General features: G+C 36.1%; 5 protein-coding genes across 10 annotated transcripts; 2 read left to right on the top strand and 3 right to left on the bottom strand.

Annotated features, from left to right (window-relative positions):
* Nucleotides 1–2564: 2564 nt before the first annotated feature.
* On the top strand, nt 2565–6296 carry LOC122042277 (copper-transporting ATPase PAA1, chloroplastic-like). Of its 4 annotated transcripts, none has more exons than XM_042602299.1 (5): nt 2566–2984; nt 3082–3135; nt 3329–3482; nt 4251–4298; nt 5236–6296. In XM_042602299.1, the coding sequence occupies exons 1-4, from the start codon at nt 2619–2621 to the stop codon at nt 4277–4279; spliced, it is 603 nt and encodes a 200-aa protein (XP_042458233.1). In that variant the 5' UTR covers nt 2566–2618; the 3' UTR covers nt 4280–4298; nt 5236–6296. The 4 variants fall into 4 exon arrangements, with proteins under 4 accessions (XP_042458235.1, XP_042458233.1, XP_042458234.1 ...); XM_042602300.1 differs by lacking the exon at nt 5236–6296 and adding an exon at nt 4429–4756; XM_042602301.1 differs by lacking the exon at nt 5236–6296 and having other exon boundaries at nt 2565–2984; nt 3335–3482; nt 4251–4395.
* LOC122043980 (NDR1/HIN1-like protein 13) lies at nt 5398–6102 on the top strand. The gene has a single exon (XM_042604533.1). It carries the CDS (start codon nt 5398–5400, stop codon nt 6100–6102), a length of 705 nt encoding a protein of 234 aa, XP_042460467.1.
* Nucleotides 6297–7711: 1415 nt separating the features above from the next.
* LOC122042276 (ethylene-responsive transcription factor RAP2-13-like) lies at nt 7712–8977 on the bottom strand. The gene has a single exon (XM_042602297.1). It carries the CDS (start codon nt 8812–8814, stop codon nt 7951–7953), a length of 864 nt encoding a protein of 287 aa, XP_042458231.1. The 5' UTR covers nt 8815–8977; the 3' UTR covers nt 7712–7950.
* Nucleotides 8978–11024: 2047 nt separating this feature from the next.
* On the bottom strand, nt 11025–14200 carry LOC122042275 (5'-3' exoribonuclease-like). 3 transcript variants are annotated; one of them, XM_042602294.1, is made up of 5 exons: nt 13793–14200; nt 12690–12814; nt 12108–12530; nt 11857–12026; nt 11025–11751 (listed from the first exon to the last, which is right to left on the bottom strand). In XM_042602294.1, exons 1-5 carry the CDS (start codon nt 14051–14053, stop codon nt 11333–11335), a joined length of 1398 nt encoding a protein of 465 aa, XP_042458228.1. In that variant the 5' UTR covers nt 14054–14200; the 3' UTR covers nt 11025–11332. The 3 variants fall into 3 exon arrangements, with proteins under 3 accessions (XP_042458228.1, XP_042458230.1, XP_042458229.1); XM_042602296.1 differs by having other exon boundaries at nt 12108–12422; nt 13793–14198; XM_042602295.1 differs by having other exon boundaries at nt 12108–12425; nt 13793–14196.
* A 5606-nt stretch (nt 14201–19806) lies between these two features.
* LOC122042274 (pollen-specific protein C13-like) lies at nt 19807–21885 on the bottom strand. Its single transcript, XM_042602293.1, has 2 exons — nt 21625–21885; nt 19807–20279 (listed from the first exon to the last, which is right to left on the bottom strand). The coding sequence occupies exons 1-2, from the start codon at nt 21809–21811 to the stop codon at nt 19954–19956; spliced, it is 513 nt and encodes a 170-aa protein (XP_042458227.1). The 5' UTR covers nt 21812–21885; the 3' UTR covers nt 19807–19953.
* Between the last annotated feature and the right edge of the window lie 2168 nt (nt 21886–24053).

The following is a 24053-nucleotide window of genomic DNA, read 5'->3' as shown; positions in this document are numbered from 1 at the left end:
TTTTCTACCCTTTTGTAAAGAATAAGGTTAGGAAATATATAGATTTTGTTATCCCAAGTCAAAAAAAAAAAAAAAAAAAAAAAAAAAACTAGTTCTAGCTTAATTATATAGTATTATGAGATTTTGTAAATAAATTCCAATATTGTTAACAATGAATTAAAGTTGGAGTTATTATTGATTCATCCATTCACTATTCATTGTCCAAATAAATTCATAATTGTTGTTTTTGGGGTTTTTTTCATAAACAACTAGTTTTGTGGATTTTATAAAAAATTCTTGATCTCAGAAATATTTAATTTAGTACGATAGAATTATTATTCTATTATTAAATCAATGAAGAAAATATCAACTCTATTTTTAAATAATTTTTTTTATATAATTCTTTAATTCATTGTCAACTCAATCATATTGAACTAAATTTTATTATATTAAAAAAAATAGTATTTATTTGCTGAAATATTGTTAATACTTTTTTTTAGAAAATATCATTAATATTTAGTACAGATTTTGATATATAATCATTTAATATTTTATTTAATTAAAAATGTTAATGAGTTAAAATAATAGTTCTGCCACTACTTAATAATAATATTTTATTAAACTGACAAATCGAATTATAATAATTAATAGCTATTAATATTTTTCATTCCAATTAATTAATCTATTAATACTTAGTGTATCTAAATATGATTAGTAATTTCATTTAATTTAGTCTTCATTAATTAAAATTGCACTCCACTTAATTAATTTACTCTCTTGATTGTTGTAGAGTTCTAATCAAGCATCAATGCAATTGTGTATGAATGTTCCAATTTCACCACAATGAGATCTGAGATTCGAATCTCAATAAAATCGATGTAAATATTTTCCTTATGTGTTAGTCATTATTGCAAAAGGTAGTAACCGCCTATGATTTATCTCCTCCGTATTGGCCCTGAGACGGATTGACGAGAATGTTAGGGACGAGCATATTCACCTTTTTACCATAATGAATGTTCCAACTTCAACATAAAAATATTTTATCAAAACACCGAACTTAAGTATTGCACTAATTGAGATTTGACCAGCAAAAATATTACCATGAAGCAGACTCATGAGATGGAAGCTTCTCTAAGTTATTAAATGAAGATGGAATACAACACAGTTAATGGTCCTTTCAGGATAGAATTTTCATTTTCTTAAATGGAAATTGATCTGCGAGCCTGATATGTAATATATCAGGTTTAATGTGGGTCTGATATGGAATGATATCAGATCCAACGTGGAGAATTTTGATAATTCTTCCTTATTATATTTTAACATATATTATATGCTAAAATAAATCATGATAGTATATTTAAACTCCTGTAACTTTAGAAATTCACAGGAATTGAAATGGATGCAATATGAGATCTCTTGATCCATTAGTGGATTTTGAACGAAATCCAATAAAGGATTTAGAGAACTCCGATTATACTCATTTCAGTTCCTATGGATCTCTGGGGTTGTAAGGAGTTCAAATATCTTATTCATTATTTATTTCAACTTTTTAGAGGTGTTAAAATGCAATAAGAAAGAACCGTCAAAATTCTCTACGTTGGGCCTAATATGAAATCATATCAGGCCCACGTGGAGATTTTTGACAGTTCTTCCTTATTACATTTTAATACATTCGAAAAGCTAAAATAAATAATAGATAGAATATTTGAACTCGTTGCAACCTTAAAAATTCATATAAACTGAAATAGGTGTAATCGCAGCTCTCTAGGTCCATTAGTGGTATATCAGGCCCAACGTGAAAAATTTTGATGATTCTTCCTTATTACACTTTAATACCTCTGAGAAGTAAAAATAAATAATGAATAGTATATTTGAACTCCTTGCAGTCCCAAAAATCCATCGGAACTGAAATGGATGCAATTAAAACTCTCTAGGTCGATCAGTGAGTTTTGATCAAAACTTATTAATAGACCTAAAGATCTCAAATTGTATCAATTTCATTTTTTGTTGATTTCTAAGATTGTAAGAAGTTCAAATATATTATTCATTATTTATTTCAGCTTATCTAAATATATTAAAATGTTATAAAAAATTAATTAAACCTTATAAATATTATCCATATATTATGCATGCATGTAAAAAAAAAGGAAGAATAAGAATAGAGAAGAGGAAAAATAAGCGAGAAGTTACCTAGATGGGAGAGATAAAAGAGAAGAGGAAGAAAAATGATCGAGAAAATATAAAAAAAAAGTTAGATTTGTGATAAAACAGAGAGTGTATTTAAAAAGATGTGTCTTTTAGTAAATACCTAAATAACATGTGCCATTTGATCAATTCAGAAATTTAGATACACTATTTGATAAATTACCGGTTAAATAATATTCAAATTTATTAATATTAATTTAATAAATTATTTTTTTAATTAATTTTTATACATATTGAATGCAAAATAAATAAGTTTTTAACTATGAATTCATTTACAATTCTATTACTTATCCCTCTTGCATACTGTATCGTTTTTATATTAAAATGACATAACGGTACATTATAACAAGCATGAAGACGTGCATTTATATAACGGGAATGCAAAAGTTATGTAGCGGATTTGACCAGTGCAACGAACCTGGACGACTGCTCTAATGGCGATGGCGTCCGCGTACTCTGCTCCTCTTCCCCAAACCCCTTTTCCGAGATTCGACTCTCTTCTTACCTTCCCCAACTTCTCCTGCTACCAGAAAGCTCGTTGCTTCCTACGCTTTCACGGCAAAAACCGCTACCTCACAGCTACTCGCCCTGCTTTATTTCCAGTCCAGCGACCATACCTGTCGATATGTCCATCGGATCCCCTACGGATCAGGTTCCCTTTGGTTTCCACGTCCCTTTCCGGTGGCGAAGGAGGAGGCGACCGCGGATCGAGCTCAGGAGAAGCTGCGGGGAAGCCCGTAGCAGGAGATTCGGAGGACGCCAACGCGTTGGGTTCAGATGTGATTACCCTCCGTGTCGGAGTAATTCACCTCCTCCTCTTTGCTTCTACGGGTTCATCTCGTTTTTGGAAGGCAAAAAGAGGGACTCTTAGGGTTTGTCCGTGATGGTTTCTTGCAGGGCATGATTTGCGGTGGTTGCGCTGCCAGCGTGAAGCGCATCTTGGAAACCCTAGTGAGACATCTAGCAATTCTTCGCTTGAAACGATTTGATCAAAAAATAATAAAAAAAACATAGATGCTTCAGATGCGTTCAATTTCGCCCAAATTTGCGACTTCTTGAGAAATCTTTTCGATCTTGCTTAGCCAAATAAGTTCCAGATTTCCCAAATTTTCAGTCTATTTCATCCAATGCTCATTTGATGCAGCCTCAGGTACACTCTGCCACAGTTAACCTAGAACAACAGACGGCATTTATATGGGCTGCACCAGAAGCCAAGGTCAAGGAGGATTGGCAGCAAGAACTCGGAGAGCAGCTTGCAAAGCACTTAACTACTTGTGGATTTGAATCCAACCTTCAAGGTAACTTACAGTCACGCATTCCTCCATGAAAAAAAAAAAGAGTTTAGGTATTCAATTCAGTCTCTTTGCCTAAGGCTGTGTCACTTCATGAATTGTTTTCTGTTTGCTTCATTGCCACCAATGGTTTGGACTTTGCACTTCTTGGGCATTTGGGTTGAGGAATGATAGATTTACGAATAGATAAGTGGCTAAAGGCAAGACATGGATCGAAGATGAAGCATAACTTTCTACCTCGAATATAGTTTGAAATGGCTAAGTCTTGCTTTACCTCAACTTCAGGGTAAATTTATGTAGTGAAATAATCAATCTTTGGAGGATATTGTGTTGTTATGGAACAAAGTTCCATCAATTTTATAAAATAGGATAAAATTCATTTATATGTAGATGGAGATATGGTGGTGGGATAAAGACTTAGTTATTGTTGTTCTAGCATTTGTAGAACCATAGACATTGAAAAGCTAAATAGCTTCTCCATTGAGTTCTCCATCAGTTCCTTTTCACGATGTTACTCGGGGTTTTATCATCAGGCCTTGTCCAAGATATTCCTGTAACTAGCTGCTATATCTTTCTCCTCGTCCGGTTTATTTTCAGTCAGCTTCAGTGTGCCATTGAGCACTTCGATTTTCCCCAACTTCCCCCATTCTTCTAATTGCGATTCATTCAGGTGTCGAATGCTCCTCGACAATAGGGATTTAACAAGGTTTTTCCTAATAAAACATCAAATATTTACATCTCAGTCACAGTGATGAGCTTTCTCCTTCTATGTAGATCTCAGCAGCAGCAATCTTGCAGCTTGACAGTCATTGCAGAATCGAGGTAAGCAACTCCCAACATTCGATCCTTTTGATGTCGTATATCTAATTCGGTATGTGGAGAATATATGCAAGTATTTGAGTATGATTCTCTTCCCTGATCCTGGCTGTTATCTGCAAAATTTGTGATGCAGTAAGGTCCCTGGACTTAGAGTTGTTAATAGATCATGAATGCTCGTGTCGAGCCTGACTTGGGCGCGCCTCAGCTCGCTAGATGTTGTGCCGAGCTGAGCGTGTTAGAACACAACCAGATAGTCGCTCCAGCTCGGGCTGGGCCTAACCTAAGCTTAAATCAGGTCATACTATCATGGCTAAATTTGAGTTGGGGTCAAGCCTAGTTTAGAGCTCTTTGTCGGGGAGCAATTTAGTCAACTCTTTTTAAAATAAATAAATAAATATTTTAAAATATTTGTAAAAATGTTTAAAATAATAAAAAAATATATATTATTAAAATGATAATAATAAATTGTGTATTTTAGTGAGTTGGTTTGAGCTGCATGACCCAAACTGAGAAAAAGGCTCAAGCTTGACATGGTCTAACTAGCTGTGTTATATCATATCGGTCTGCACATACTAGGTTGATTCAGGTCTACATCATTTGACTTATATTTAAACAAGGTTTTCATAAATAGATGGTATTTAACAAATTTAAATAAATAAACGAAGGGAGTCTTCTGACAATGGTAAAATTATTAGATTTTGGGACGTGTACCAGACCGTCCTTTAATAAACTCCTTTAATAATTTAAACAAATGACTAGAATTATTTTTTTTACATATTTAAATTTATAAGAAAAAAATAATAAGGAAAATTACAAGTGCCATCTAGAGAAAAAAAAAATCTAATAGCATTCGATCCGGTTTAGAATGAACCAAACCGGACCAATCAAAGTAAAACGGAAACGTCGATTTTAACCAGTGGTTGTCCGTTGCCTTTTGCAGTTTTGCCGCCATCCGGGTTGTCTTCAACCTTCTTGCGGTAATTCCTTTCTCTCTCCTCCATTCCGGGCCATCCACCACCCTCTTTCTCCACTTTTCCCTCCCATCCACCGCCACCGCTTTCTTCTCCTTGCGCTCGGTCATCCCTCTCCCTCCCTCCCTCCCATGGCGGAGCAGGAGCCGCCCCAGCACTGCAATCCTGCACCTCTGCCCCTTCCTCCGCCCTTCGAAACCTACATCGTCCAAGTCCCAAAGGACCAAATCTACCGAATCCCTCCTCCAGAGAATGCTTCCTTGGTCGAACACTACCGCAGCCAGGTCAGGCAACACCGCCAGAACCGCTGCCCCTGCTTCCGTTACCTCAAGCGCCTCGCCCTCCCTGTCTTCCTCCCGCTCATCCTCCTCACGGCCGCTATCATCATCTTCTTCGCCATCGTCAACCCCACCACTCCCACCTTCGCCGTCAACTCCTTCTCCGTCAAGGATGTCTCAAAATCAAAAACAGAGTATGACTTCTCGGTGAGAATCATCAATCCAAGCAACAGAGTAAGCTTGTCGTATGCCGGCGGTGGGCTCGCAGTCGCCTCCCATGCCGGCAAAGAGTTCGCCACCGGGTCGACGCCAAGGTTCTTCCAACCGCACGGCAATATGACCGACCTCAAATTGCTTCTCCGCTCGACCAAAAGCCCAACGAAAGGGTCGAATAAACCTCTTTGGATCAAGTTAAGGATTGAATTTACAGTGGGCGCCAAGATCGGCCAGTTGGAGTTGCGGCGCATGAGGTTGGACGTGAAATGCGATGTCAAAGTCTCTGGGTTGGATAAGAAGGTGCGCATCTCCTCACAGGACTGCAACAGCAATCTCTCGTGAAAATGGCAGATTAATTAATTAAACGGGAAGAAGAATTCCTCTGTTTTCCCTCTGTTTTTTTCTTTATTTCTTCCTGTTTCAGTGAGGGTGCAATTTGAATCAGATACGTGCATATGGTTTAAGGATCTGTCGTGATTATATTATGATAACTCAAAATTTTCCTAATTAACTAAATTCTACTGTTTTCACCACAATGTCTGTGATCCAGCGCATGATCTGATTCCATCTCATCAATATGTTGTTGCTCTTTCTCATCAAACTTGTGGTTAGGGGGCTGAATTAAAGTCTGGTTTGATTAATTCAAAATTTGAGTTTTTATTTTAAATATATATTATTTTTTTTTCAATTTATTTGGTTTAATTTTGATTTTAAATTTTATAAATCAATTAAATTGATTAAATCTAAACATTATTATCATTCAATTTGATTTGCCTGAATTAAATATAACTCAACCAGATGAATGAATTTGATTCGACTATCTAATATCAATTAATTAATGATGCTATCGATTTTTATTAGTTTAATTATTTGAGTTCATTGGTAAAATTCAATCAATTTGATTTGTTAAAATAAAAAAATCAATTTAATTTATTGGGTCAATTCGGTTTTAGATCATTGCTAAGCACCATGTAAGTCAACTGGATGTACAATTATGCCTAGATTCAGGAATCCATGTGCCCAAATAGAATGAGACCAACCATTTGAGAATCTTCAACGATAAATGGTAAATGCATAATAGTTTATATGTAATGGGTATCACCTGTGTTTATTCTGCCATTTACTCAACACCTATTGGCGTGAGACTATCGCGTGGGGATCGTTAACGTGACGTGACGGTTCCAAATTTTTATCTGACTATCTTGTTGACTTTGTGCATCGCAGGGCTATAATAGATTTAATGAAAAATGAAATAAAAGAATGCAGCATCTTGCTGGTCGGTAAAACATCTACGTCAATTTAAAATGGAATAGATATTTTAAAGATTTTGAATATGCTAGCAATTTATTATCAATCAATCAACTAACCCTAAATTACTAAGATAATCAAATTAATCAAATCTTATTCTATTAGAAAGACATCACTTATATTTAAATAAATTTTATATTATTTATTATTTTTAATCAAGTTTCCTTTAATCTTCATTTGACGTACACATTTATTATAATTTCATATCACCTATTAAAGTATCTATTTATTGTCTATATACATGTCTATACTATCTTAAACATATCTTCTAAAATTTTCTCTAAATAGATATATTCTTATCTTATTCATCCTTGTATGTTTGCACATCTATTTTAATATCATCATCTCTATAACTTTTATCTTTTACTGATATTCTTAATCACAACCCAATATTCAATTTCATTTAACAAAAAACATGTGATTACTCTCCTCTATTTCAATCATTTTACTTGTATTCTATTTAAAATATATCACAATCTCTTAGTCATTTTACAAAATAATATTACATATTTAAAATTCTCATTTACAGATAATTCATAATCTTTTATCATAATAATTATTTTATTTTTTATCTTAATAATTTATCATTTACTCTCCGATGAACTTCATCTACCAAAACAGAATTAATCGGAAAAAAATTGGATAAACTAGAAAGATGGTTCACAACCTCTACATTAAATGCAGCAATCTTATTGCAGAGATCACAATGTCTGGCCCAAAGCTGTTTCAGGAGAATTTTTTTGCATTTGTGATCCTGATCAGGCCATGAAAGCTTAGTGTGTAGAGACGAAGATCAAACAAGGGTCATGCAAATGACTAAAATTCCATTTGCATTAAGCCGCAAGAAGTACTTGCGGACCAGAAATCGAAGAAGGAAGAGAACTAATTGGAAGAGAGGATGGAATCCCAGTCGATCTCCCAAGATGGATACTTTCGCAGCTTGAAGCTCTCTGATTCGTCCCATGGCGCCTCCGTGAAGTCCAAGAGCTGCATCTCCGAGGCGGCGGCCGACGTGCTCGAGGAGCTGTCGTCTCCGTCCGGCGACGGCGAGCTCTTGGATTTGTTTTCCTCCGAGGACGAGCTGAGTTCGACGGCTGCGGCAGCTGCTGCCAGGGGGTGGCTTGGGCTAGTTTTGCCCTGTTGTTCTACGCCGGCCAAGCTCTCGCAGACGGCTCGGAGCTTGGCGTCGACCGAGGAGTGGAGCGACGAGACGAAGTGCGCTCCGTTTCGCTTGAACTCCGGGAAGTTGAGCCGCGCGGCGTCCCCACGGAGCTTGAAGGCGGCGCGGTCGTAGGCCGTGGCGGCCTCCTCCGCGGTGTCGAAGGTGCCGAGCCAGAGGCGGGTGCGGTTCCGGGGGAGGCGGATCTCCGCCACCCACTTCCCCCAGTGTCGCTGCCGGACACCTCGGTAGAGCTTGGCTGCCGCGGGCTTTGGCGGCGAGGCTGCTCGCTTTATGGGCTGCGACCGGGGGCCGAGGAGGCGCGCGGCGGCACTCGCTTTGCCATGGGCCGGAGAGCTTCTAGGGCTCAAAAAGCTAACCGGAACCGTGCCAGATCTCAGAGACGAAGCAGGAAAGCAATCAAAGATGGGATTTTGATGCAGAACAGAGGACGAGGAGAAAGAGAAGGGCACGAGGGAAGACGAATCCGAGAAGGACGAAGCAGAACCTCCATGATTCAGAGCTTCGTTTACAGGATCTGATGAGAAGAACTGCACGCTATTGTACACATCTATAGCTGTAGCCATGTTTGCTCTATGGATCGAAACCAAATCTTTGGGGGGGGAATTACAAAGATCAAAATAAAGCTCTGATTCTTCAGAAAAGGAAGGAACGAAATGCCACCTGAGAGATCAATAGAGTTCAGAGGGAGAAGACGAGGAATATTCGGAGTATCTTTGTGGCCTACCAAGTTGTGAGTAATTAAGAGGGGCGTAGGTTAGTTATATAGGCCTATAGCTCTCGCTCACCTGCCAATCACCAGATGCCAAGTACCCAGTCATGTAGTTCTTACTGGCACCTGCCGGTGGCACTACCACCAGGTGCCAGTTGATGAGAGAACCTGGTGGCTTTGTTTTAGGGTTAGGTTTGGATGCAAAACCTGTGGGTTTTGAGGAACCACCGTGTTTATTCTTTTAAATGGAAAATAGAATTGGTGTAACTGAGGGTTGTTTACCTTACACAATGAAATGAAGAGAAGGGAAGGAAAAAACTAGTGATAGTTTTAAACAGTTGTCCCTTATTTACATCGGTCGAGAATCAACCAAGAGAAGACAATGTCGATAGTGCGACCGAAGGTTATTAATTATGATAGAATCGGTAAAGAGTTGATAGAGAGATTTCTAATGCTCCCCTTTGAGGTCAAATTTGAAAAATGAAAGAATTCAAGTTTTAGCAATGGATTGAATATGGATGAATCCCCAATTTACTCGTAATGCGATGGAGTAGCACAAGCAAGCGATGAATGTTGTAGGGTGCAATAGTCGAAGGCAACCAAACAAGCATATTGGGATAAATTTTCCTCTCTTCTTTCCCTAGAAGCCGGCAACATAAACAAGGTGTGCAATTTTTCTCCCGTCCAACCCTAAGGAAATTAAAAATGAAGTCAATTACGATGTATTTCCAAAATTTTGAATGAAGCTCGAATAGACCAAATCCAAATATGCATACACATTTTTTATTATATACTCTTGATCGTCATTGGCTGTTATCATAGCTCCATAAATTGAGACTTAAACAAAGTTTTATCTATTAAATAATCTTTAAAAACTATGAACTTCGAAGCATGCATTCAATTTTTAAAGCCCCAAAGCAATGGGTACAATTAGAGCTCACATGCAGCTTAGCTATGTTGAACAGGTACATTAGGAATCTTGGAGCTTCATAGGAGTTTGAAACCTTGCTTTGTCCTTTTTATGGATCTCAGTCCTTATTCCCTTTATATAAAAAAAAAATAAAGGAGAGCTTGTGTACGAAACCCCGTCAATATAAAATTTCGAAAAAAAAATTTATTATACATAATTTTATCCTACATTTACAAGAGGCTATTTTGCAACTTAAACTTGTGACAATCATATCACACAATAGTAATTTTATCGCTGTGTCAATACTCCTCTTCAATTGCTTTTATAAAAATATTATTTTTTAAAAAAAAATTATAACATGAAGGTTAGCTTGAGTGCAACGATAAAATTACGATGGTGTAATCTGGAAATATTCGAATCTCATAAATCTCATTGGCAGGAGTTTCACCGAGCTGCCCTAAAAAAAGTGTAGCGTGTAATAACTAATCAATCTATTTCATCATTATGTATTACCAAATATCTCAGTTGCAAAATTAAAGAAAATCCAAATTTGATCATTGAAAGGAAGTTACCTAGTCTACATGCATCCCCCTCACCAACTCTCATCATGAGTGATCACAAATACCTAGACACCTGGGCTTTTAAAATCATGAGTGATCACAAAGCAGAAGATTAAGCACTAAGCAGGAGATTAAGCACTCCAAATACACTAAGCAGGAGACTTATCACATGGAATGCTCCACTACTTTGCAAAGAACTTTCATGAATCATGTTTTATGCATGAAGAAAAAAAAAAGGCATAAAAGAAAAGTAAATGTATGGGGGACATGGCACGGTTTGATAGACCTCATCAAATATAATTATAGAAGATGAACATGGGAGATTCCATCATTGTACAACACTAAATAAACTAACCTGAACATATGAGGCTGCACCAGGTTGGCCTCCCCAATATGATGACTGGTTGGTACTTTTAATAGTTTCCAGGAAGTGAGAAAAGCCAGTCCAGAATAGTAGATACAGATCAACAATTTTCTTATCATCTATATAGTCAAAATAATCAAGGTATAGAGTTAGGATCATCTGAGTTAATCGAATCAGGCAAAATAATATCAGAAAACAATTGTACATCCTAATCCAAAGAAGCAGTTAAGAATCAGGCGAAGAGCAACTATGGTTTTATCTTTCTTACATGCTCACAGTTCACATATAAAAAAAAAGACATTATCTACACTTCAGATGCCTCAAAGATGGTTGAAAAACAAACGATAATAAGAGTATCACCAATGCCGGAAAACTATAAGTATTTGCCTTTGTGATGATCATACAAGTTTCAGGATACTGCCAGTATCAGCTAAATGCCGAAAGAGGAGGGGCTTAAAAAAAGGTGTATAGTTTTCTTGTGAAGAAACATTATCTTCAAGGTGGCTGATCACCCATGGCATAAGTTATTGACCATGAGTTATCTGCTAGAGTAAAGAGACATTTGCGCTGAGCAATTGCTAATAAAAGTGTCTGCAAGCATGTGCCGGATCTCGTCAAAGTCATTTTCCTCCTTTTCATCTTTAGTGAGCCAAGACGATACACATAGGTCGACAATGTCTTTAGCACTATTAGCAGTAGAAAACCCTTTGAATTTATTGGGCATCAGAAACCTCATGATTTTCTCCAGACTAGTATTGGAAGGATCCTCTGCAAAGTTCTGAAGGATATCTTTAGTTGCGTTGTACCAAATTGGTCGAGCCACCTTCAAGAACCTATAGATAGATATGAGTGGGAGTCTAACACTCCCCAGATCAGATTCATCATGACCACCTCTTCCATGATAATCAGATCCTCCAATCTTTATAAGCTCATGAGTATCGGCCAACTCGCCATATCCTGCAGTTGATTAAGAAAATGACAAGTCATCTAACATCAACTAAATATAGTGATCATCCATCTCAAAACAAACTAAGAACAACAAAGCCAAGTTCAATACTGTACCAGAAGCCTTCCCATCGCTCCTATATACCTCCATGGCGTGAAGGCCAGCAGCATTCAAGCTTCTGATAACAGCAATTGGATTTTTCAAAGCCCATGGATGAGCCAAAGCAGAAATGCCCCCAGTGCGATGAATCAATTGCAGCACTTCCTCTGCAGATGGTTCGGTTCCTCTGAACAATAGACAGACAATAAAATAGAGTATCATTAAACATTTTGGATAATTATTCTTTTTTAGGAGCTCAAATGCTTACAAGGCATAAGCAGGTCCACCATCGTAAAGATATCTATTAAAAGCTTCTCTCAAATTCTCAACATGACCAGCTTCAACCATTGCTCTAGCAATATGTACTCGTCCTGGAGCAACACCTTCCCCTGTTATTTTGGCGACATGCTCCCACTTAATAGGAACTTTTAACTTAGCTAGCTTCAACAACATATTCTTTGCACGCTCATACCGTCCATCTCTGATATTTGACAACAGATTATCCAGATCCTCGTACCTAGAAGGCCCTGAGCTTCCATAGTATGCAAGGATATGGACAGGTTCACCGATTCCTGCTTCTTCCCTTCTGTCATTCATACACAAAATAAGCAAATGCGGCTTTAATGGATGAACCTCTTTGTGAAATGAAATCAATTTGGTTTCCAAAAAAGCCTCTTCTTCATAGCTAAAACTGCAACATAAATAATCACATGGACAAACCATTGACCCTTGCTAAATCTAACAAACTAAATAACAAAGTATAAACCACTTGATGAAGTGTCATTCAAAGTAACAATCACACTTTGACCATACTCAAAATGACTATGATTGATAGGATCAAAATAATTACCTAGGAGAGCATACAGCACTTATCTCGACGCCAGGAATTATCCTTATGCCATACTTCTGGGCTGTTTGCATAGCCTCTGATATGCCAGCCATCGTATCATGGTCAGTAAGGGCAAGAACATTCACCTGCTCTAAATACAGAATTACCTAATCATGTTTAATTTCAATGACTATTGCCAGATGTATTAAAAATGACAAGAAGATAATAATAAATGGTGAAAATAAATATAAAATCTTCCTCAACTAAAATATGGCATTGAAATTCCTAATAGAAATTTAGAGTACAATGGTTCTTGCATACCAAGTAAGAACTAAGAAGAATAATAGACTTAATGAGGGAGGTATGGTCAATACTAGTAGACATTACTATCTCATCCCCCGAGTTACAGCGATCAAGAGACATTTCCTTACGGCACCAAGGCATGTCTATCATGTATGAAAAACATAAAATACCCAAGGAAAAATCTGCATATAGTGAAACACAAAACAGAAAAAAAAATGATCATTGAGAATATCTATAGAATAATGATCATTGAGAATAACATGGTGGTAGAGGATACAAACAATATTGAAGTGGTTGTCAGAATCTAATCAAATTCAAACTTATAAGCACTCAGAGAATGACATTATGGTAAACAAAGAAAAAGAAAGCTAGGCAATACATTCCATAGAAATTATAGCTTATCTGAAACAATTTGGTTCTTTTATAGTTTTGACTATTTTAATGAAGTGCTACAATATCAGATTATCATAATCAACAAGGTATGTGATAGAATTTGACATTCAAAGATAGGCAGGAACAAAAGGTAATGGTTCAGATCAAACTAACTGAAGTGGTGAACTTATCCAACATTATACTCAAAGAGAATGGTGACTGATTTGGCATTTTTCTAACCCTCATCCATTGCTGAAACATAATAACAAAGCCTAAACGATGATTACCAGAAGAAATAGACCTTCTATGCAATACTAAATCGCCATAGACGAGAAAAACACTTCACTAAGCCAACAATCAGATCGACTACCCACAAAGAAAAAAAAAAGGGAAAACAAAACAGAATGAATCAACACTGGAGCCAAGAATAGAACGGTAAGGAATCCCACCCCATTTCGATGGGCTCGCTCCACCAGAGCAGCCGGGGAGAGGAAGCCGTCGCTGCGGTTGGAGTGGCAGTGGAGCTCGAAAACGACGGAATCGGTGATTTTGCGGGCCGCCGGCGGCAAGAAGCCTTGGTCGTCGGCGGCGGCGGCGTCGGATGGGTTGCGGAAGACCCAGTCGTGGACGTAGCTCAGCGCCAGTCCCTGCTCGCCCATGATCTTCCCCTTGTGCTTCTTGCTCTTCTTCTCCTTCCTCTTGTTTCCCATGAGGAGCAAAGGAATACGCTTGCCCTAGAGACACGCAGGAGATCCCAAGTTTCGACAAATCGCTGCGACCACGAGGCGAAGCCACGCCCTCTAATCTTTTTGGCGCTGTTTACATGCTGAGATTCGGGAGGAAGGAAGAGAGATGATTGCAGGGAAAATAAAATCATAATTCATCTGTCAGTGTTTACTTGGTCCGCAAAAAAAATATATTATTTTTTATTTTAGTTATAATAATAATAATAATAATCAAACAAAATCTGCAAATAAAATTTAAATAAATTAATAAATACTTTTTATTTATAAATTATTGAGGGAAAAAAATAGAAAGGACAACAATATCATCCCGTCTATTTTGTTTTCCTCAAAAATTATCTTTATTTTTTATGTTGTTACGGTAGCTTCGGGCCATAGCTACTGTAACACAGTAAAAAAAAAACATAACCCGATAGAGGTAAGAGGTGGACTAGATCCCTTCATCCAACGCATATAATAGTTAAGGAGTTTGGAAATTTTATAACGCTCAATCGTTCGTCATGATTCATGTATTTTCTAGTTTATTCTTCTATGAGATCGAACCCATTCATCGAACCAATTACTTTTTACGAACCATGAGATGAGATGGTCCATAATAAAAAAAAAAATTTAATAATTCTAGTTAGTCTTATTGATTATCTTTAAGATGATCAATTTAGCCCTATAAAATTTTCTCATCAGTTATCAGGATAAATTAGGAAGTGCACGCGGCGGTCAGCTGAAAAGCCCAGTATCCTTTGGTTACGCTCCCTATTTGGAGGAAAAATTCCTGCAAATATGTCATAGCTGGGGTTCGAACCGCGGGTGCCTGGGTGATAACTTGGATGTCCTACCATGGCACTATGGCCCCGAAGACAAAAGATGGTCAATAATGATGGCAAAAGGCGAATACGCTCGTCCCCAGCGCCCCCGTCAACCCGTCTCAGAGCCAACACGGAGGAGATGGTCCATAATGCACCATGATTTGATCGTAATTAATTATGATTTTTCTCAAGATTTATCTTCCTACTCAAGTTGTAATTTGAGTCGGGTAGACGGTCGGCGACCTCCAAGCGAATTGTCGGCTGCTTGGAGGTTGCCGACGGTGAGCGGATGGTTAGCCTATCGGGCGCCGAACAGGGGTGACCTTCGGTCGTCCATCCCGATTCACAATATAATCTGGGTGGAAAGGTGAACCCAGAGAGGGAATGCAACCAATAGCAACTTAATCGCTGCAGCGATCCGACCGAAATTGCATAGTGGATCATCCTGTTGGTTGCTACTGGGAATATCGTACCGGTTCCCCTGTACAAAAATTTTATACAAGTCCTGAACCATTCCTAACAACTTATTGTGTTCTTTAGAAATTAAATTTGGAATCGCAAACAGAACTTAACATTATTGATTTCAAATTCAACTTATCTATTCTTAGTGGTTTAGACTTTCGTAAACGATGCTTAATATTATTAATCAAAATCCACTCATGTTACAAATTCAATTAAATATTAATTTCAGAGATCGGTTTCTAGGTTAAACATGGCGAGGTACTAGGCCTTCTTGAGTATGGGAGCATTCACCACTTCCTATACAAAGCCTTTCAACGAAATTCAATATTTAATTTCCTTATAGTAACCCTAGGTTTAACCAAAAGGAACAATCGAATCACAAGTTTGAAAAACAAAAGAAACACAAAATCGAAAATATAAATTCGATAACATAAATTCATTAGCCTCTTGTGTTTGGTATTTCAAGATCTAAATAAAAGGATGAACTAGTTATGATGCGGAAACTAATAACTAGTTATACCTTTTATAGCTTATAGACCTCACGATCTTTTACCGTATTCCTCTTCTTATCTCGGGCGTCGTGTGAGCGACGATCTACCGAGACGAGAATCCACCCAAGCCTCCTTCTTCTCCTTGCAAATTTCGGCCACTAAGAATCTCTTAGAGATGAAAATCTTTGGCCACACCAACCAAGCTCCAAGGGATGCAAAGAAATAAAGCCTCCTTTCTCTACTTCTCCAAGCAAAATCAGGCCACTAAGGGTCTCCTAGAGAGTTGATGTCGTAGGCCAAGGAAGAAGAAAAGGGAAAGAGAAAGAAGAGAGGGAGGGTTGGCCACCACAAGGAAGAGAAGAAAGGAATACTAGATGTATATTGTTATGAGATGAGGCACCTCCGCCCTCTCTTTTATATTCCTTGGGCTTGGTAAATAAGGAAAGTTTTAATAAAAACTTCCTTATTTTCTTTGCCATAGAAAGGAAAATTTAATTGACTAAAAAAAATTTCCTTTTCTCTATCAATGTGGCCGACCACCTCAATTCCTCTAAATAAGGAAAGTTTTAAATACAAAATTAAAACTTCTTAATTTGTTTCCGAAAATTTTAAAAATAAAATTTATCTTTAAATTTTTTTTTCATGGTTGGTTATAACAGGAAACTTTTATAAATTAAAATCTCTCTATTAAAACATGTGGATGATTACAATAAGGAAAGTTTTCTTAAAATTAAAATTTTCCTTTTAATCTATAAATAAGGAAAGATATCAAATCTTTTCTCTTAATCTTTTGTAGAAACTATAAAAAGAAAGATTTAAATTTAAAACTCTCTTTTGAAATCATGGTTACAAAAAAGGAAAGTTTTATGAAAAATTAAAATCTTCATTTTAACTACAAATAAGGAAAGATATCAAACATTTCTCTTAATTTTTTTTTCTAGATTTAAATTTTAAACTCTCTTTAAAATCATGGCTTCCATGTAAGAAAGATTTTAAAAAATAAAATCCTTTTAATTTTATTGTGGTCGACCACCAACTTGGGCTCCAAGTTAGGGTCGGCCACCTACTTGCTCCATCAAGGCTTGATCTTGGCCAGCCCCTAGCTTGGGCTTCAAGCTTGGCTTGGCCAACCACCTTAAGATGGGTAAGAAGTTGGGTATGGGTGGGTATAACACTTTATAAATAAGAGACTACGACAGAGATCGAGAGGAGGAATTGGTTTTGGTCTCTCGATGAACTTGAACTTCCCGTGTTCGCCCCGAACGCCCAACTGGAGTTCATCAATAATAACTCATACTTCTAAAGAGTTATTATTGAACTACCACACCAATCTCATATTACTATATGAGCTCCTTCTTATCATTAGTGTATTAATCTCCCTGTGTTTAAAATATAGAATGTCCACTAATTAAATGAGTTACTGACAACTCACTTAATTAATATCTGGCTCCAAAGAGTAGTACCACTCAACTTCATCGTCATGTCGGACTAAGTCCACCTGCAGGGTTTACATGATAATCCTTATGAGCTCCGGGAACACCATCAACCTAGATTACTAGGACATAGTTTCATTCTATAATCAACAACACATCATATAAATAATATCATTTCCCAACTTATCGGGTCTATTGATTTATCGAACTAAATCGCACCCTTTAATAAATTAAAAAAATGAATATTGAATATATGTGCTTGTTATTATATCATGATTAAGAGCACACACTTCCAAAATAACAAAGGTCTTGTTCTTTTATACAGTCAGTATAAAAAGAACTTACCTTAAATGGTTCTGCTCAATACACTCAGAGTGTATTAGTATAATTTTATAATTAAGATAGACTAATACCAAATTATACTACGATTATTCCAATGGTTTGTTCCTTTCCATTTTAGTCGTGAGCTACTGTTTATAATTTATAAGGAATTTATAATATGATCTTCTGTGTGTGACATCACACACCATGTTATCTAAAATATAAATTAATTGAGCAACTACACTTAGCATATAAATGTAGACATTTGACCAATGTGATTCTTTATTTCAAAATAAATATTTACAAAAAAAAACTAGCCTTTTAGTATACACTATAACACATCCTCAATAAAAAAAAGTGGACTAGAGGATCCAATTTATACATCTCCGAGCACCCGGCTACCCATTTGGGCACCCCCCCCCCCTCCCCCTTTCAATTTTTTGAGTTGGGATACTCAGGAAGGCATCCGAGCGCCCGGACATATAAGGGGGCGCCTAAGAATGTGCAAGATAAGGATGTATTATTAGTATAGATGAAAGTTAAAATGCCCCTATTATAACTATTATAAAATAAGTAAAGTTTTCTTCTAATTGGGACGAGTAATCATGGAATACTGGACTTCTGACCCATCTACCGTGAGCATTTCCTAATATATCTTAATGGCCGATGAAAAATTTTTATGGAACTAGATCGATCATCCCAAGCTCGATATTATATGATTCATCAATTTTTTTTATAAAACCGGTAATATCAAAAATGAAAATTGTATGAGGTACTATGGGGCGTTGATTTAATGATAAAGAAGTTTTTAAAGATACGAATAAAAAAATTCTCTTTTGATTTTTATCGTAAATTATTTTAAAAAAATTATTTATGAACTTTAATAAATCGAACTCACTCATAACCAAACTTATTTATTTTATTTTTTTATTAAATATATATAAACGATTACCGATTGTCTATCACCTATTAACTTCATAAATTTTCATGCCATTTGAATAGTTAGTCCTAAATTAATTTCTTTACTTAGAAATTAATGTCTAATAAAAAATTAGTTTGATATGATGGACGAAAATTTAACTCGCATATGAATTTGATTTATAGATGAATATTAACTCAAGTATATGAAATCGAGGTATGAAATTATAATTAATTTAGCTGATTAATTAATTGATTGATTAAAAAATTAATCATTATGATATTAATTAATTAATTGATATTTATAATAGGTTAAGTAAATTAATTAATTAAATTAATTAAGCATAATAAAAATATTTAAGGGAAAAGACATGTTCCACATTCTTTCACCTCCTTAAAGAAACCTTTATTTATTGGAAGTAATCATTCATCCTGTAAAACAAAGCTCATTCCTTCCACTCAACATACTTAATTTTCAAGTTGTGAATTCTCCTATTGAGTTTTCTTCTCTCTCTCCTCTCTACGGGATTCGAAATTTGGAGTGCTCCTATTTCAAGACGCAATTGGTTGTATCTTAGGAGATGATTGTCAATAAATCGTAAGCATCTAGATAAGGCAATATCATTTTAAGAAAGAAGACCTAACCTTTACCTCGACCTTAATACTCTTATCCTTAGTGATAACTTTATCCAAAAGGATTGTGTCAATATTCGAAGCGATAACTCAACGACCGACGAGATTAGGTCGATAACGCCAATACCATGAAGGGTATGTCTCATACTCGAAGGGATATTTTGATAACCAAAAGAGGATATCAAGAGTATCAATGGGACAAGGCTTCACATCATCATACTGAGCTCCACCGATTAGAATCATTAACTCATCGATAAGATGACTAACCGAGTCTCTTAGATTTTAACATCAAAAATTAATATACCCATATTACTCTTTAAGAAAAATATCCAACAAAATTTCTGCAGGAGTCCTTAAAAAAAAAAAAGATGCCAATTATACACCACCTTACTTTACATTTTATAAAAGACTATTTTCACAACATGATTTTTAAATCATAGATAATAATTTTAGTGTTGCACTGACAACTTTCCTTAATCAAATTTCTATATCAGTTTGCAAGACATGGCAAATTGAATCCGTTGGTCTTGTGCATTCCGAAAGCTGATAAGTACGCACGGTTTTGTTGGATTCAATTGACATGCTGAGTGAAAAACAAAAAAAATTGACAAAGCTATAGAAACCTTAAAATCAACCATTAGAAAAGAAAAGAAAGCAGATAGTAAAAGCATCCTTCATAGATTCTTCATAAAATAAAAGACATTAGACAAGCAGTGCATGTCATATTTAATAGAGTTCGAGAACCGGGCTAATGCAGCATTAGTACTTGAAAAATGAAATAGCTTAGAGATAAATCAGTAATTTATCTAGACTTCATTTTGCTCATAGGTCTTCAACAGCGCGGCGCAAGCAGGTAAGGGGCTGTCTTTCTGGAATCCAAGTGCATTGGCGTACCGGATGTCTGAAGCGATGCCATTGTTGCGGCTGAGGAAGACGCGAGCCCTCTCACGGCCCTGGAGTGCAGTCTTGCAATTGCTTACTGGGCTGCTGACGATGGTAGATTCGCAAATCTCATGCTCATGCTCATCGGCGACTAGAATTTTGTAGGTACCCGTGTGGTCGGTAGTGCCATCAAAACTGCATGTCTTTGCACCAGTGGTTTTTGATCGGCATTCAACCCTCACCTTTGCGCCTGCAAAGCATAAAGCAAGAAAGCACTTCACTTCCAATCCCATTGCTAATGTTAAAACCTTAGTGATTATACGATTTTGCATGATTGTAACATCTAAACTGAGAATAAATCAACCAACAACAATAAGAGTACTCCAGGACATGTTCATCGGCAAGTTAGGAACGGAGAGGTTTTAGAAGCAAAGCAGAACATACGATGTGATTTCTTCTAGTTGGGGACTCGCCCAACATTAACAACATCAACAATGAATTCCTTTTTCTGATTTTGCTTTAGGTGTTCTATGCCTACAACATCAACAACCATACAAGCATCTAATGATCTACGATGCCATTATCGAATTAATACAAGCAAAAAATGTTGCCCCCTATCATGCAATTTGCATTCACAGCAACCTACTCTAGCCAACTCTTACCCAAGTAGATGCAAAACCAAAATGCAAGTAAGATTTCACTTGGCAACTAGGATACAATCCGGTGCCTCATTCTTTGCTCTCCTCAGCTCCTCTCCTGTAATGGTCCGGCTTCTTACATCACTACCTGATATTTATTGTGGCTGGATCGGTAGCCCAAAAGGGACCTCCATAGAAAACCCCTATAAAGAGGCCCTCATAGTAGCTCAGAAACCTGATCCTCACTTGTATAGAGCTGAGATCTATGATAGCAAACACTACCCTGTTGTGGAAGATAAATTACAAATCCGAACGAGCTATAGAATGACTACAGTTGCATTATCTTCAAAACCAGAGACATGAAAAAAAAAAATAGCGTGTAAGCTCCTTCATATTTTGACGCTTAGTAGCTTAGATGTTGACAAGAGGACATTTAGTTCTTTCTAACTTGAGCTAGATCCCTTTCCAATTTCAATACCAGGCGATAATTTCCCTGGCATGCACCCTGTGATGTCTTCATCTAGTGTAAATACAATATTTTACCTCATATAATAAACTAAGTAGGTTTATCCTTAATTTTCAAACCCCTAAATCACCGGACAGCACCATTTCCGCCATTCTGACCGTGCTACGCAAACAATTTATAATAATAGTCGACATCAGTCAATTTGTCAGAGAAAAAAAATGCAAATGTTTGTAACTATGTTTCTTTTTCACTAGATCTATGGAGCAAACAGTCAAACCGAACGAAAATGAAGTGATTTCAGAATTTCTCGCAACTACATCCCCTGATCTGCCGAACCAGAACCCACATTTAAAGGCAATCCCTATAATCGTCAAATCAACTAACCATACACATGCAGATCCGGACTAAGACATGATCTGATGCCCTAAAATCCATTAAGAAGAAAAGGTGGAACACTCTAGAGCGCATTGAGGGGGAAAGTAAACGCTCACCTTGGATGTAGGTCGACACCGGCGTCTCGAACCCGGCTTGGCAAGTGTCGCAGAAGACGCGGCCCTGGACGACGAACGGCTTCTTAGCGGCAGCGATGTCACGAGCAGCGAGAGCGATCGCCGGGAGGACGCACACCACCGCCAGAACGGCGACGGCCCCCGAGATGAGATGCCTTGCCATGATCATGGATTAGTGGTAGTGATGGAGATCGAAGAGATAAACGGATGTCGAAGGAGACGAGTGATACTAGCCTCAGAGTTATAGCCGTAATATTGGATCTCGTCACTCGCGTTAGCAATACAGCTCGCCGTAACGACCAAATACTGATTCCTTCCTAGAGTTATAGCCTGTTTTCCAGTAGGCGGTGAGCTGAGTTCCGGTTACGGGATCCGTGTAATTAGTAGAGGACGCGGTCTGCAGCTGGCGTCGGTGGATCACGTGCGTGGGCAATTAGGCCGCGACACCCGGCAAAGTTTCGGGTAAAGTTACTTCGTATGCAGAAGCTCTTGTGTATATATGTTTTTTTTTTGAGAAAAAAAATTCAGATATAGTCTTCAATAATGATGGTAAGAATTGTTAAATTTGGAATGATTGATTTCATTCTATAAAAATTAGTTTTTTATTTATTATCAAAATAAAATTAAAAAATATTTATAATGGACTATCTAAAAGTTTAATATTCTTTAATTGCACCTCTCACTTAATAAAAAAAATTCTATGAATATATTATAGTTGAAAATTAAATTGTTTGTAAATATTGATAATTAAACCTTCTTTGACTGCACCATAATTTCAAGGACATATACGTTGCTAATATTGAGATGGGCAAATCCAATCTTATATTTCATCCATCTATATCTAGAAAACACGACATGGTCCTTGACAACTAGTAGTTTGAGCCTCATGTGCCTTGCCTGTGAATCGAATATTGATTGTTTAGGAAAGTGTCATACCTCTTGCCACTATATATATTCATTCATAAGAAAAAAAATTAAGATAAATATAATTAGTCGTATTAATTATTTTTGAGGTGATCGATCTAACTCCATAAAAATATTTATTGATCATCAGAATAAATCAAGAAGAGTGCACGACGATTAACCTAAAAATCCAACATCTTTTGATTGCCCTTCCCAATGGCGTAGTTAGGTTGAACAACTGCCCTGGGCTAAAAATGCTGAGCCCAGTAAAGCCCAGCCCAACATAGCAAGGTTAACACTTAAAATCATTGGGTTGCTTGTTAGGTGAGGTTTAAAATTTACTCGGCATTGCTAGGCTGCATTGGGCTAGAGCCCAGCAAAGCCCAGCCCTGTCTACGCCCTTGGTTCTTCCTATTTGAAGAAAAAATTTCTACAAATACGTCATAGCTAGAAAACAAACCGAGAATACCTAAGTGATAACTTAGATATCTTACTGCGACACTATAGCCCAGGACTACATTAATTCCTAAGAGCATCTTTAATCCATCATCCAAATACTAAATTTAGTATAAAATTAACACTAAAATGCTTTAATCCATACATTAAATTTCACGTCAAATATGTTGTGGTGAATAATAAATATCATCTTTAGTGTTGTACTACTCACATCATCATATTTGATATGGGAGAGAGTTTTTATTTTTAAATTTTATTATATAATTAATAAAATCAAACGTAATTAATTTGTAATTATTATTTTTTTGTCTTTACTTTATAGCGTATTTTAATGTAATTAAATGTAATTATTATTTATTATAAATTTAAATGAAGTATATTTAGTAGGATATTTAAATTTTATTATGCATATTTGTAAAATTCAATTTATTAAAATTATTATTTTTAATTTCTTTAATATATTTTAATTATAATTATATTTATAAATTATATCACTAATTCATAAAAAATATAATAAAATATTAAAAAATTTATATGCATAAATATAAAATACATTATCCATTACACTAACATACAAAATAATGATGTATTACTTTTAAATATAATAATTATCATATAAAAATATTAATAAATTTAAATGCAGGTTGATAATTACATTATGAATATGAAAAATAAAATATTTTAAAGATTTTTTTTTTTGTGTGATATGATGTGAATGGATTGAAGTTGAAATAGTATTTGATGTTGAAATTGTACTTATTTTAATGTAAAAATTATGTCAAATATGGTGATCTAATTGATTGAGAAAGCCCTCTAAAAAAGACACATTAAAAGAATAATCAAATGAACTTCTTTTTAATAAAAATCGTCCAATAGACGTTTTATCATTTTTTTTATTTTAAAAATATTTTTACTTTTAGTTATTATAATAATTACGATTAAACTTACTGCAGCATGTATGATGAACTACTACAATATATAATATCTATGTGATACAATAGTATTGCACTCTAATCAAAATTATTATACGTAGAATATCAAAATAATTTTTT

The sequence above is a fragment of the Zingiber officinale genome, chromosome 2A (genome assembly GCF_018446385.1).
Source record: "Zingiber officinale cultivar Zhangliang chromosome 2A, Zo_v1.1, whole genome shotgun sequence".
Classification (NCBI taxonomy): Eukaryota; Viridiplantae; Streptophyta; class Magnoliopsida; order Zingiberales; family Zingiberaceae; genus Zingiber; species Zingiber officinale.
The sequence above is the reverse complement of the archived record's forward strand: the minus strand, read 5'-3'. Positions and strand labels throughout refer to the sequence as shown.

Bases quoted from the DNA above. Each gene is read 5' to 3' on its own strand.
- LOC122042276 (XM_042602297.1), bottom strand. From the start codon at position 8,814: ATGGCTACAGCTATAGATGTGTACAATAGCGTGCAGTTCTTCTCATCA.
- LOC122042274 (XM_042602293.1), bottom strand. From the start codon at position 21,811: ATGATCATGGCAAGGCATCTCATCTCGGGGGCCGTCGCCGTTCTGGCG. The intron at 20,280-21,624 runs GTGAGCGTTTAC...TATGCTTTGCAG, and splicing joins GGTGTCGACCTACATCCAAG to GCGCAAAGGTGAGGGTTGAA.
- LOC122043980 (XM_042604533.1), top strand. From the start codon at position 5,398: ATGGCGGAGCAGGAGCCGCCCCAGCACTGCAATCCTGCACCTCTGCCC.
- LOC122042275 (XM_042602294.1), bottom strand. From the start codon at position 14,053: ATGGGAAACAAGAGGAAGGAGAAGAAGAGCAAGAAGCACAAGGGGAAG. The intron at 12,815-13,792 runs GTGGGATTCCTT...TATTTAGAGCAG, and splicing joins AGCGAGCCCATCGAAATGGG to GTGAATGTTCTTGCCCTTAC. The intron at 11,752-11,856 runs GTACAGTATTGA...AATCAACTGCAG, and splicing joins GAGCGATGGGAAGGCTTCTG to GATATGGCGAGTTGGCCGAT.
- LOC122042277 (XM_042602299.1), top strand. From the start codon at position 2,619: ATGGCGATGGCGTCCGCGTACTCTGCTCCTCTTCCCCAAACCCCTTTT. The intron at 2,985-3,081 runs GTAATTCACCTC...GGTTTCTTGCAG, and splicing joins TGATTACCCTCCGTGTCGGA to GGCATGATTTGCGGTGGTTG. The intron at 3,136-3,328 runs GTGAGACATCTA...CATTTGATGCAG, and splicing joins AGCGCATCTTGGAAACCCTA to CCTCAGGTACACTCTGCCAC.